The sequence below is a fragment of the Fistularia commersonii genome, chromosome 13 (assembly GCF_037954325.1).
Source record: "Fistularia commersonii isolate RoL2024-O1a breed Wild chromosome 13, RoL_Fcom_v1.0, whole genome shotgun sequence".
NCBI lineage: Eukaryota > Metazoa > Chordata > Actinopteri > Syngnathiformes > Fistulariidae > Fistularia > Fistularia commersonii.
The window spans coordinates 2,311,542-2,325,442 of record NC_141296.1 but is presented as its reverse complement, the minus strand read 5'-3'; the positions used below and the strand labels follow the sequence as shown (position 1 = coordinate 2,325,442).

The following is a 13,901-nucleotide window of genomic DNA, read 5'->3' as shown; positions in this document are numbered from 1 at the left end:
GCATGGCATTAATACAAGTATTTTTCAACAGATGTAGAGCGTCAAGCCTTCATCAACGCTTGTTTTTCTCTGACGAAAACAAAAGCGGAGTTAGTATTTTGCGTGTTTGTTTTCTAAAGGAGAAAATGCTTTTCCGCCACCGACGAGAAAGGGGCGTCTAATGCGTCAAAGAAATAAATACAGCTGCTTTTTCTTATATTTAGTGTTTCTTGGCAAGAACGTATAAGCTTGGTCAGTTCCAGGTTCAAGTTTTTACTTGACGAAATCAGAAAATTGAGCTGTAATATGTTTTTTTTTTTTTTTTTACTTTTTTCTTGCTACCACAGGCATGTTGGATTTTTCCTTAAAGGAAATTCTTTTAGTCTTAGAAAAATATTTTCACCAGAAATGACCCTGGAAAGGCTGCAGACTGAGACATAAGAAATTGTTGCAACTGATTTAATAGGCAATAATTTAAAAGCTTTTAGTTTCAGGGTCAATATGTGCAAATAAGTTCATCTCAACACATTTTCCAATAAACATCGAACCACTCCGACCCTGGACTTGCACAGATTTTGTCCCACTGTGTATTTGAGTTTGACACCCCTGGAATAGGTGATCGTGATGTCATTAAAAATGAGTTCACCCAAACGGAGATTTAAGGAGCAACGGGAAATTATTCGTCTCTAAACTCAATCGCCGATGCGTCTCGTTTGCCAACTTTCAGCTAAAAATCTTGCAGTTTTCGGAGATCCGGATCATCGCGCTCGCAACTCGGAACGCACTTCTCTGTGAGAGAAGATGCAGGGAAAAGGGTTGGATGGAGGTTTATTCACCACGGTGACCCCTGAAGGTTGCAGCTGAAAGGCTAAGAAGAAAAATTCAGGTGCCTACCTTCTTTTCAAAAGGACGTCAGGAGGATCTTGTACCTACTTCCTGTTTATCTGATCCGGCTGCTTTCACTTCCTCTTCTTCAGAATCAGATTTATTGGGCAAGATTAATGACGTGAATGTGACAAAAGACGGGGTAAAGATGTTGGAAATAATACAAAATATGAGCAGAGTCTGATAACCCCCATGAGTCGTGTGCAAATAAGGGAATTCGATAAATATAGTTTTACAGAGGTTACACGAACACCCCAAAGACTGAGGCCTAATTGTGTCATGGTTTTCCGAGGGTGTGTCTGACCCAAATGCAAAGACCCTGAGAAGGGAAGGCGTGAGAGGGGTTTATTTACAAAGGGGAAGAGCTTTGCTGGATGGTTTCTGGAGCCGCGGGAGTCTCAGGAACTCGCGAGGAAGGACGAGGCATTCGGAGGAAGGAAAGTCGAGGGGTCGAACTCTAGAACGAGGAGACGTAGATCTCCAAACTCAGGAATACTAAAAAAGAAACAAGATAATGGAGCTTACTGAGGAGAGGAGGATCCAGCAGTAAGAAACAACCGGCAATGAGTCCACATTTCGGTGGCAGCTGTAGTTAAACAATCTGGTGCCGAAGCGCTGGTGGCAACCTCTTCTTCTGCTCAACCTGACGAGACCCGATGACCCGCAGGCGATCGCTGCTTCTCAGCTGAAACCCATTCTCTTGCTCCATCAGAAGGACTGAGGCGAAAGGAGCTGCACACGGATCCCAACAAATGGACTGAAAACGATGAGAAAGGAAAACGTTGCAAATGTGCAAACACAGATCTTTTCCCTTGGGCTTTTCAGGTGAATCAACCTTCTCCATCTAACCTTATTCTCTGGATCTTCCTCTCTCGCTACGTCCATCCGTCTTCTCTTTGGGCTTCATCTAGACCTCCCATTCCAGCATCTGTCTACCAACCTCCTACCATCCTGACCCAACCTTCTCTTCTCTACCCTTCTCTCCAAAACATCTAATATGCTGTCCCTCTGATGGACTCATTCCTGATCCTGTACTTCCTCATGACTCCCAAACAGAACCTCGACATCTTCATCTTTGCTGCCTCCAGCTCTGCTTCGTATCTTCTCTTCCGTCCACCATACTTTTCATTCTGGCTAACGGTCTTCTATCTCACTTTTCTCCACCCATTCCAACCTGCTTGAACCCGTCTCTTCACCTCCACACTCTCCTACGCTCTGGACTGTTGACCCTAAGTCGAAACCTCCAACTTCTTGATCTCCACTCCCTGTGGCCTCACCGTTCCACCAGAGTTCCCCTCATTGACACGCCTATATTCTGTCTTGCTGCAACTAACCTTCATCCCTCTCCTTTCCAGACCATACCTCCACCTCTCTTGATGTTCCTTCACCAGTTCCCTGCTCTCACCACACATCACAATGTCATCTGCAAACATCATGGTCTTTTGGTCATTGTCATTGTGTTTGTAGTCCATGGGGATTCCTGTCTAACCTCATCTGTCAGCCTGTCCATCACCATTGCAAACAAGAAGGGGCTCAGAGCTGATCCCTGATGGAGTCCCACCTCCACCTTGAACTTCTCTGTTACCCTTACAGCACACCGCACCACTGTCTCACAGCGAGCATACATGTCCTGCACCAGTTTAACATACTTCTCTGCCACTCCAGACTTCCTCATACAATACCAGGGTTCCTTTCTCGGCACCCTGTCATATGCTTTTTCTAGGTCTACAAAAGCACAATGCAGATCCCTCTGACCTTCTCCGTACTTATTTTAATATGAATTAGTGTTTGCTCAAATGATACCACTTGTCACGTTACACCTGGACTACTTCACTTTTAACATCAGATGGGAGAAATTTATCGGGTTGCTCAGGTGCTCCGGTGACAAAGACCTGAGATATGTTTTCATAGATTTCAGTTATGAAAATGACCTTTCATGGGTTGCGACTGAATTAAATAATTCAATATCACCCCAAAAAAAACATAGTTGCACATGTTCAAGAGAAAAGAGAAAAAAGCAACTAATCTAGATACACATGAAGCTGAAAAAAAGAGGAGTTATGACTCGAGGAAAAACGCAGGAAGAACAACTGCCACTGCAATGCGGTGCGCCTCCGAAAATTGATTTATCACCGCTGAAATTTAAAAAAATTACCGTCTCATTTCCATCACTAATTGAAGGTCCCCATCCGAACGCTGCATGTTGGAGGACGGTTTAAGGTCCTGGTAGATCCGGCCTCTTTGGAAAACAAAAAACTGCGCTTTAGTATTTTCTTTAAGCATGATAAAAAAGCCCCCCCCCCTGCAAATATGAATCTCAAATCTGAGAATGTTGCTGCTCCCCCCAGGGTACGAGCCGATGACGTGGCGCTCAAACCAGCAGCTGGAACGGCTGCTGAGAACTTGGAAGACGTAACCCAGGGGAGCAGCTGGGATGGCAGCTTTTTTTTTTTTTTTTTTACTGCTTTGCCAACAAACCCTTTAATTTAATTTGACAGCTACTTAAAGGATACTAAAAAAAAAAAAAAAAAAAAAAAGAAAAAAAAGAAGTCAGTCGCCTACCGGCTGTGAGATTGAAAGAAATACCGAAATATGTTTTGAAAAATAAGGGGGGATTTTTTAAAAGATAAGAGGTGACTATATTTCGGTGGATTATCGAAATCAGCATTTAACGTGCTTCCGGTTGCCTTAAAACGCAGGTCTACATGAATATGAAGACCAAAAACTCCAAAAGTCCATTTGGCACCAGAAGATCAGATATGTAAGCGATTGTTTTTGTAGGAAAGAAAAACTGATGCTGAAGGAAGGTGATCTGATGATGGAAAAGTGTATACAAAAAAAAAAAAAGGGTGCGTTCAGGAACAATCAAGATAAATTTCCCAAAACTTGACCAATATAGCTTTAAACCGTGACACCCTTTTTGTTATGTTGAGTTACTGACGCTCAGATTTTAAATTCCATGTATTTATTTTATTGAATAAAAGGCTGTTGCGGTCTATTCAACTGCAGTACAATGCAAACTGTATCTATGAGAAGACTTTATTTTTCAAAGTAACAGATACTGCATATTAAAAGGCCTAAACTTTGAAATAATATTTGTACCAATCTGATTGCATATCAGCGCAATTTTGTCTTAGCATGAAGAGTTTGTCCTTTCTTAAGATTGCTAAGATGAAACAGTAATACATCTTTTAATTAAAGCCTCATAAATGTAAATAATCTTTTTTTTTTTTTTTCATTTAACAGCATCGGGGAAATATTCATACATTTCTTTTAAAAAAAAAAAAAAGTGACAGAATTTTGTAAGGAGCTTAAATAGAAGCAAAATTATCTTATAATTAGCGTCAAAAAGGGGCTAAGCGACTACACTTGATATGCCGATACGAAGAAACCAAACCTTTAATCATCCTTTAAAACCAAGAGCGATATCACACACTTCCATGATTTAGATGAAGTGATAAAACTGTAAAAAGATGAAGACCCCTTTCCATTTAAAGGAGTTCCGGATCAAGCGGCAGGTTGCAGAAGCGGCCGATCGGGACTTAAAAGTCCTCGTATAAATGAAACTGCGACGAAATCGTAAAGGAGAGACGATCCGATTGGATGGAGGAATCAACCCCCGTCTCACCGACCTGGAAGGGAAACACAGACACACAATAAATGAAGAGCTGAGGAAAAATATGTTTGCAAATCTCTTGCTTTGCGGGAAAATATTCACTTAAATGGGGAAAAAAATGCACCGTGGAACTATTGATGCAACTGCACTTTCATACCGCTATCACTTTTTTTTAACAAATCAAACTCGATTACTTCGACCTCAGCGTAACTTGTTATTGACAAATCTTTTTTTTTTTTTTTTGTACTTATTGTCCACTTTATCCTTGTTGGTCTCAACCCATCGCATGCCGCTTATTTTGTTTATTTTTGTCATTGTTATCGTCACTCTTTTAATGTTATCGTTTTTTTTCTTACATTTTTATCCTCGATGTTGTTGCTGATGCTGTTGTCACCTGTTACTTAAGACACTTTATAGTTTATTTTTATTTCATATTCTGCCTTTTCTCATATCTTTTACTGTTAATACAATTTCCTACTAATATTTATTATTGTTATATTTTTCTTGTAACTCTGACACAACAAATTCCTTCAGGATAAATAAAGTTGTTCTTATTCTTATTCTTATTCTCTCTGCTGTGGATGTCGTTTGCTATTTTCTAATTCGCTCTCTATTTATATTTATGTTTATATTCATAATTATTGACACTATAACTGTAAAGCTGCTACTACAAAAGAATTTCCCCTATAGGGATCAATCAATAAAGTTATTTTACTTTTGCACCCTCGGCCTTCGAGTCGATAAAGTTGACTTTGAAAAAAATAAAAAATAAAAATAAATAATTTTAAGGGTTTACCCACACCGACGGCGATCACCTCAGTCATCCTTCGGAGTGTCCAAAAGACTGACGGCTAAAAAAAAAATAGCAGAGAGACAGGACGAATCAGCCTCCCGCGTAGCGAGATTCTGAGAAAACCGATCTTCGATCTTCTCACCTTCCGCTTGAGGACAGCGAGGACGTCCGCGCTGCTGGGTTCCCGGGACGGCGGCGCCGGTGTCGTCCACGCACCAGCAGAACCCGGTGGCGTGCCAGCACTGCACGGGCAGGTAGCGGCCTTCCTCGTCGCACTGAGGCTTGTAGGTGCCGATCTTGCTGACGTCGGCCGTGGCTTCCACTTGGCATTTTGTCTTGATGGTGGAGTCTGAAAATCGGGAGAAAGGCGGATCTTACACGACGAGATCCTTTCAGGAACGGTGGAAACCGTCGGGTATATTTTGTGAGCCCTACGCCTCCCTCTGCTGGGCGGCGCCACATCGGCTCCAGGAAACACAGGAAATGAAGTCGGGAGGGAATTCTAGTCCAGATCTTCTTGTTTTGGCGACCGGACGAGAGGCTTCTTCAGTGTTTCCCCAGCAGACCGGCCTATGGACGGGTCTAGATTACGGCGGCTTGTTGTGTAAATGGAAGAGTTGATCTGCAAGGAGGTAGTTACGCCTATGGAGGGGTCGTTCGTTGGAACAAAAGAGCAACTCCCCTTCTTATGTCCCTTCACTGGCTCCCGGTAGCCTCCCTCATCGAGTTCAAGACCCTGGCGCTCGGTGGAACAGCCCCGTCTTATCTCCAGGATATGGTCCAGCCACATGTACCCTCCGATCTGCCACCTCTGGGCGACCGTCCACCCCATCGCTCGGAGCCCCCGAACCGGTCTCGGCTCCTCGTCGGCGGTACGAACTCCAGAAAAAGATCAGAACAGCGCGGTCGCTGCCCATTTTTCGCCATTAGCTTAAAACATACCTCTTCGCCAAGCACTACCCTACTCATCGCACTTAGACCCCAACCTTCCCAGATGAACTGAATGTATGTATGTATGTATGTATGTAGAGGTCTAATACAAACCTATTAGCAGTACCTTTTGCTCGCTCTGAGCGATCTGAGGCAAAACTGTTCTCAGTTCTACTTCCTCAGTGGTGGAACAAACTCCCAGAAGCAACAAGACTAGCATCATCTCTCTCAACCTTCAAGAAACAGGTAAAAACGTTTCTCTTTCAGGACTTTTTACTGCGCTGATGCCCCAGATCAGGTTGGCAGCAAGTTAGGCTATGCAGTGTGTGTGTGTGTGTGTGTGTACGTTTGTGTGTCTCGGTCCAAAAAAAAAAAAAAAAAACCCTCACTAACCCAAGCTTACTGTTCTGTATATTTCCTGTGCATCTTGTATTTGCAAGTGTTATTTGCAGTCCCTATGTCCTCTATTGTAAGTTGCTTTGAATAAAAGCGTCTGCCAAATGCAATGTAATGTAATGTAATGTATGTATGTATGTATGTATGTATGTATGTATGTATGTATGTATGTATGTATGTATGTATGTATGTATGTATGTATGTATGTATATGCTTCGGAGACGGCTATTTCATCGAGTGGTCACTTCTGACTTCCGACTACTGGTGCTTCGGATCTTCGGCGACTGAATTGCACTTTTTGTGAGTCGCTTTGGATAAAAGCGTCTGCCGAATGACTGGAATGTAACGTAATGTAACGGGTTTGACCTGGATCGGACTGTGAATAGGTGAAGCTAAACAAGCCTCCGTTCATCTGATCCGACAGGTTTTACTCCTTTGTTTAGCTTCACCCGTTCACAGTCCGATCCAGGTCATTCCATTAAATCGCTCTCCGGTTCCAACGAACGACACCTCCGTAAGAATAACAACCTCCTTACTTCTGCGGATCGACTCTTCCATTTACACAACAATCCACCATAACCGATAGTCAGAAACTCCCCGAAGGTCATCGGAACTGAAGAAGCCTCTCGGATGAAACACCTCCCGGTGAAGAAACTCGAGTCCAGTTGCCGAGGCGAGGAGGTTTCGACGAGTTCGATATGATTTTTCCCCGGCGGGCGGAAGAGGTAAAGCGGTCCTCACACGTGGGAGTCGGGAGAACATGCTTCTGCTGGGCCAGTTGGAAGGTCAGCCAGTTGCGCATCCACGATTCCAAACTCTTCACACACAACAATGTTGAAAACAATTAGGGTTATACATTATCTTTCCAGGGTATTCATAATTCTGCGCGTGGCTTCACCTCCCAGTCGGTCTCGTTAATTTGCTCCTTCAGGCCGCGCAGGTTCTCCAGGAAGGTCGCGGTGAACTGCGGACGCTTGAAGTCCTGCTCCGAACACAACAATTCAACGACGACGGCCGAAGGGGAAGAAAAAAAATTGGTATAAAGTGGAATGTACCTGCATCAGATCCATCAGCTGATCCTCCACGTGGACCAGACCGGCGGCGTCCTGGGGAACCTCAGGCTGAGGCTGCACAGTAACACATGAATAATATATACTTAGCGTAGAACTCGCATCGCGGCGCAAACGTGCTTTTATTATCATTATTCATCGGACGCTAATTTGTCACCGGCCGAGTTTGACATTCACGTTATGTTAGCATCCGCAATTCTGTCGTGGAATCACCGCGGGGGACGGTCGAGACGTAAAGTAAATTCAAACGTTCGTAAACGTGAGCGGGGATTCGCTTTTGGGTTTCGGGGAAGGCGGAGGATAAACGTACGGTCTTGGGTTTGACCGGCGGGAAGTCCTCGTCGGGGTCGAAGACACGCAGAAGCGGGAGGCTCCTGACGGGCTGCAGCTTCCTCATCGGTTTGTCTGGAAGGAAAAGAAGGGAACCGATACTCCGGATGATGTCATTCACTTCGGGCGAATTAAAAGTGGCCCATCTGGAATTGGAGGACTTTGTTTCGGAAAGGAGGGTTACTAAGTGACTAGCAGAGGAGCAAGCGACGCTTTCCATTAATGATTTGCCATTCATTGGCCATTCACCCTCTCATTCACACGTTATATAGAAACATATTCGCCCTTTCAGTCATGCATTATTTAGAGTGGAAGCAAACAACCGTTCACCCTCTCATTCACAAGTCATAGACGGACGGCCATTCGCTCTCTAATGAAAGTGTTACAGAGACATACGACCGTTAGGCCTCTCATTCATGTGTATTATACAGTCCAGAAATGCAACATTCAGCATCTCATTCACACGTTATATACAATAAAAACAAGCATTCACCCTCTCATTCACACGTTATATACAATAAAAACGAGCATTCACCCCCTCATTCACACGTTATATACAATAAAAACGAGCGTTCAGCATCTCATTCACACACTATATACTATAAAAACAAGCATTCACCCTCTCATTCACACACTATATACAATAAAAACGACCGTTCAGCATCTCATTCACACACTGTATATAATAAAAACAAGCATTCACCCTCTCATTCACACGTTATATACAATAAAAACAAGCATTCACCCTCTCATTCACACACTATTTACAATAAAAACAAGCATTAACCCTCTCATTCACACATTATATACAATAAAAACGACCATTCACCCTCTCATTCACACACTATATACAATAAAAACGACCATTCAGCATCTCATTCACATGTAAGATACAATAAAAACAACCATTTACCCTCTCATTCACACACTATATACAATAAAAACAAGCATTCACCCTGTCATTCATTACATTACATTACATTGCATTTGGCAGACGCTTTTATCCAAAGCGACTTACAATACAATTCACAATTCACACGTTATATACAATAAAAACGACCATTCAGCACCTCATTCACACGTTATATACAATAAAAACGAGCATTCACCCTGTCATTCACACATTATATACAATAAAAACAACCATTCAGCATCTCATTCACACGTTATATACAATAAAAACGAGCATTCACCGTCTCATGTGTATGTATTATACTGTCGAGAAATACAACATTCACCCTCTCATTCACAGGTTATATAGACAAACAATCAACCATGTTATAGAGACACACAAGCATTGACATGTCATGCAGAGATAAAGGTTTGAAAAGAATTGGTGTGCTCCAAAAATAAAGATAATTTATTTTACATAAAGAAAATAGATTATAGCACGGCGTTTCGAGCCAAAATACGCTCTTCTTCAGATGCTTACCAACGATTTTCAAACCTTTACTGAGTCGATGCTTTAGGTCCGGCACCCGTCCCTCACCGGGCATCGGATGTGTGTGTTTTTCTTTTTTCTCAAGCCGTTCACCCTCTCATTCACACACCCGGCGGTTTTAAGAGCCGGGGACCCTCTTGTGAGGCAAAACTAGGATTTCACATGTGAGAAAAATGATTTCTTGCAAACCTGACCGGATACTGACCACAAAGATAACGCGAAAACAGAGAGGCCTGCATTTCCCGAATTAATGTCTCTGACCAATTTCTTTTTCATTTTATTGTCTTTTTTGCCATCTTTTAATTGTCTCTTTTATTAATATTTATACTCAAATGTATTGTCATTGTCGCGCCGCAGTGACAAAAGAATTTCCCCTATGGGGATCAATAAAATATATCTTAAATACTGTAGAACCAGAAAATGTAACCGACTGTCTCGCTGGAAAGATATTTTGCACGGCTATGAATCACCGGCAACTCTGTCCGGCTCTGCGGCCTGGATGTGGATCCCCTCAGCCCTTCCTCCCATCCTTTACCCTGCCAAGGTCGGTTCATCTCTCTGCCAAGTCTCTCAGAATCCCCGCGCAGCGTCACGATCTCCTGCTTCTGGTCAAACAGCATGTAGGCGGTGAAGACCTGACTGGCCACCAGCAAACAGGCCAGGGTGGTCAGGGCTGCAACCTTCAAGGCACGGCTGTTGGAGCCCCTGCGTGAAAAAATGAGAATAAAAAAAAGGAATAAGGATGAAAAAATAGAAAGAATCAAGATTTTTTTTCATTGTCATCGTGCAGGCACTGTGAAACCTGCAGCATGTACAGGTTTTTAATAAATTTTATATTTATATTTAAAAACTTTATTTTTTTTTTTTAGTTTTATTTTATTTTTCGCTTGCCATTGAGGAAATAAGTGACCTATAAAGAATATTATATAATGTGAATCTTGTTATGAGGTTTTGTAAGAATGTGTATGACTCTGTTAAGGAACCTGTTCTAATAAATGTTCAAAAAAAAAAATATATATATATATATATATATATATATATATATATGTATAGACGCGTTATTTACATAAGGTGTAGTTATACATATGGAATGAAGGGTGATATGAATATGAATATGAATTTAGAGCGCAGCTTTAAATAATAAAATATAATAAATGACTTATTATATTATATATATTGTATATATTATATACAATACTTTAAAAAAAAGTATATTTATTATTAATGTTATTATTATTTACACTTATATTCAGTATTGTGGTAGTCGGTTGAATAATGGCTGGGATGATTAATTCAAAATCTACTCCTCAGGTAGAATTAGAAGTGTAAATGTAAATGTAAATAACAGTAATATTAATAATATATATATGTATATATATTTTTTAAGTATTGTTGTAGTCGGTTGAATAACGGCCGGGATGATTAATTCAAAATCTACTCCTCAGGCAGAATTAGAAGTGTAATTTCTCTTTAAGAGAATTAGTATCGGTTGGATTGCGGGGATTTCCAGAGGTGGCATGTGTGTGCGCGCGCGTGTGTGTGTGTGTGTGTGTGTGTGTGTGTGTGCGTGCATGCAAACATCTATGAATTTATGAATTCTCTGGACAGAACCATGCAAGAAAAAAACAGAAAGAAATATATAACTGTATATATCATATAAAAAGTGTGTCTATGTTTGTTTGTGGCTTCAACACAAAAAGACCCTGATGTGGCCCGCCGTCGTGTAAATCCTCGTGAAAAAAACAATTTAATTTATTTTTCACATCATTCCATTATACTTTAATGCCAGGATATGATATTATTGTGTTATCACACAGTGGAAGTGAAAACATACGCAGTAACTGCGCAGGTTGCATTCCTTGCTACTATGAGGAAGTAAATGTAAAAAAAAAACTTTTGATACTGAATTTATCACAATGAGCAGACAAGAGATATAAAAAACACATTTAAAAGAATAAGTACAAGGATACATGTATAATTTATTTATAGCTGCAATTGTCAGCCATGAAAAAAAAGGGTTGGCAAAAGTGAAAGTAAAAGTTAAACAAGAATTTCACTTCGCATGCATTTAAGGTCACAAATAAACCCAAACCCGAAAACTCTGGCGTTTAATCCTGGTTTTATCATTGGATTAACTTATTTTGTTATTCTAGATGTTTATCATCTGGAATCAATTTCAAATTAACCAGCAGGAACAAATGTTAGAGTTCATCTAATCAAAACCTGGAAACGTCCTGAGTTAATGACACCGGATAGAAATAAAACTTTATTCAAACTTTGACTCTATTGGATTATACTTGATTATTTTTAATTTTGGATTATTTCATCATATTTCACGCTCTTCACACACTATCAATAAAGTTTTCAATTGAGTTTTTACGCGATTTTAATGGAAAATTAAGTCAGATTTAGAGAGTTCCCCCCGTCTCTGGGCCCCCCCCCGGCCCCCCGTGCAGGGGCCCCTCACCCCCGGGGCGCGATGCGGGTGTCCGCCGCCTCCTCCTCCTCCGGTACGGCGTGGGCCTCCACGACCAAGGGCTCGTCATCCGGGACGCGCTCCATCCTTCTTTCCAAACACGGTTCTTCTTTCAAACAGGAGAAATAAGGTTTGCTGCGTCGAAGACGGAGGACCAGGAAAGTAACCTGCGGGTCTGGGAGCAGGTTCCTGCGGGGCCGGACCTGCGGGCGCTGCGGGATCCGGTTGGTCGGATCGTTTCCTCGTCATCTGTTGATGGAGGAAGAGGTTTTCAGTGGCTCAGCGCGTCTTTTGCGCGGCCTGGCGTTGATGCAAATACATACTAAACACAGGAGTGTCTTAGAAAATTAGAATATTGTGATAAAGTTCTGTATCTTCTGTAATGCAATTACAAAAACAAAAATGTCAGACAATCTGGATTCATTACAAATCAACTGATATATTGCGAGCCTTTTATTATTTTAATGTTGCTGATTATGAGTTACATCACAAGAAAACTCAAAAATGCTATCTCAAAATTTTGGAATATCATGAAAAAGTAATTTTTGTTTTTTTAATTGCATTACAGAAGATAAAGAACTTTATCACAATATTCCATTTCCTGAGACAGTCCTGTAAATCCCACAATTGCGTGCGGATTTATGTAGGCGCTGATTTCTGTCACGAGGATATTTATAATTGTAAAAAAAAAAAAAAAAAAAAGGGTGTTTTATCCCTGATAGTCTCATCTTTTGTTTTTTTTTTTTAATAAAACTAAAAATTGTGGTCTTTTATTTATTTCTGAATGAAATCCACATGTATATACTTACTCTGTTGAAAACTTGTATTATTTATCTTAACTATTTCATCCTACATTGCTTTTAGAGCACATGTGTCAAACTCCGAATGTCTTAAAATGAATAAGTCAAATGCATGCGTTGACCATAAACTACATTTCCCACAATTCATGTCGATTAAGGAGACAAATATCGGTGAAGAGAAAAGTTGCTGCAGATGGAAGGATTTTTCAAGAAAGATGGGAAGGCAAATACATGTTTGCGCCTCAAGGAGAAAAAAAAAACAGTATGTCTTTTGTGTTATGAAGAAGCGTCGTTTGTCAAAGAGTCCAATCTAGCGGCATTTTGACACCAAACACGGAGCTAAGTATGCTAAAGATAGCCTTCCAAGAAAACAACAAATTGTCCAAGAATTAAAAGCGAAACTACAATGGCGGCAGAAGTCGTTCACGAAAGCCGCATCCAAAAACATAGCAGCAGAGAAATCTAGCTTTGGAACAGAGAAACTAGTCAGCATTTTTCTACATCTATGCAAACGCTTAAGTGGCGTTTTGGATTTGAATGAGTTATTTAACATAAAGGAGTAGTTACACTTATTTTACATTACATTCAGCTCCATTTATACTGTCACCGTTATATGTTGCTGTGAAAATGCATTAGACATTCTTGTTTTAGAGGGACAGCAGTCACTCGCAGCTGCCGACTCGGATCCGGCCCCTCAAGGTGAGGCACAGAATTGTCTGCCTCACCTCATGGCTTTTCCCTAAGGTTTATCTTCCGATCAGCCAGAATAATTGTATCACGCACTTCCGCTAAAGACATGGCACAGCTTGTAGAAGGTGGTGGTGTTTATAATAACATATTAAATCTTTCTACAAACATTCTATAGGGGACCTGCTGGGAAACAGAAATGATCCTGCGCCATGTGTGGAGGTTAACTTGACTGCCACACCTTGGCTTACATTTGACCAGAAAATACGCATATTCAGCAATTCGTTCTTGTGAACATTTAAAACATGAAATTGGAATCATACGGAAAATACATTGATAAATCAGATCAGTAGAAAAATGTTTATCTTACGTTATGAATGGATTTTTTTCATAATGACAGGTGAGGCACTGCCTCACCTGCCTCCCCTGGCTGCACATCACTGATATCCAATAATAAGTTGCGACGTTCTGCAACAATAATATGAGGGAGTCAACTGC

At 41.1% G+C, this 13,901-nt stretch overlaps 1 protein-coding gene across 3 annotated transcripts; it reads right to left on the bottom strand.

Annotated features, from left to right (window-relative positions):
• Positions 1–3,819: 3,819 nt before the first annotated feature.
• Positions 3,820–12,161, bottom strand: LOC147227522 (H-2 class II histocompatibility antigen gamma chain-like). 3 transcript variants are annotated; one of them, XM_086158699.1, is made up of 9 exons: positions 11,908–12,161; positions 9,976–10,145; positions 7,980–8,074; positions 7,655–7,726; positions 7,498–7,581; positions 7,341–7,416; positions 5,416–5,622; positions 5,277–5,331; positions 3,820–4,496 (listed from the first exon to the last, which is right to left on the bottom strand). In XM_086158699.1, the coding sequence occupies exons 1-8, from the start codon at positions 12,000–12,002 to the stop codon at positions 5,297–5,299; spliced, it is 834 nt and encodes a 277-aa protein (XP_086014825.1). In that variant the 5' UTR covers positions 12,003–12,161; the 3' UTR covers positions 3,820–4,496; positions 5,277–5,296. The 3 variants fall into 3 exon arrangements, with proteins under 3 accessions (XP_086014825.1, XP_086014826.1, XP_086014827.1); XM_086158700.1 differs by having other exon boundaries at positions 5,281–5,331; positions 11,908–12,159; XM_086158701.1 differs by having other exon boundaries at positions 4,358–4,496; positions 5,296–5,331; positions 11,908–12,159.
• Positions 12,162–13,901: the final 1,740 nt, after the last annotated feature.

What these genes read in the sequence shown, in the direction of transcription:
- LOC147227522 (XM_086158699.1), bottom strand. Translation starts at nt 12,002, where the DNA reads ATGGAGCGCGTCCCGGATGACGAGCCCTTGGTCGTGGAGGCCCACGCC. An exon ending in ACCCGCATCGCGCCCCGGGG is followed by an intron (nt 10,146 to 11,907) that starts GTGAGGGGCCCC and finishes TTTTTCACGCAG; the next exon opens with GGGCTCCAACAGCCGTGCCT. An exon ending in CGCCGGTCAAACCCAAGACC is followed by an intron (nt 7,727 to 7,979) that starts GTACGTTTATCC and finishes GTTACTGTGCAG; the next exon opens with CCTCAGCCTGAGGTTCCCCA.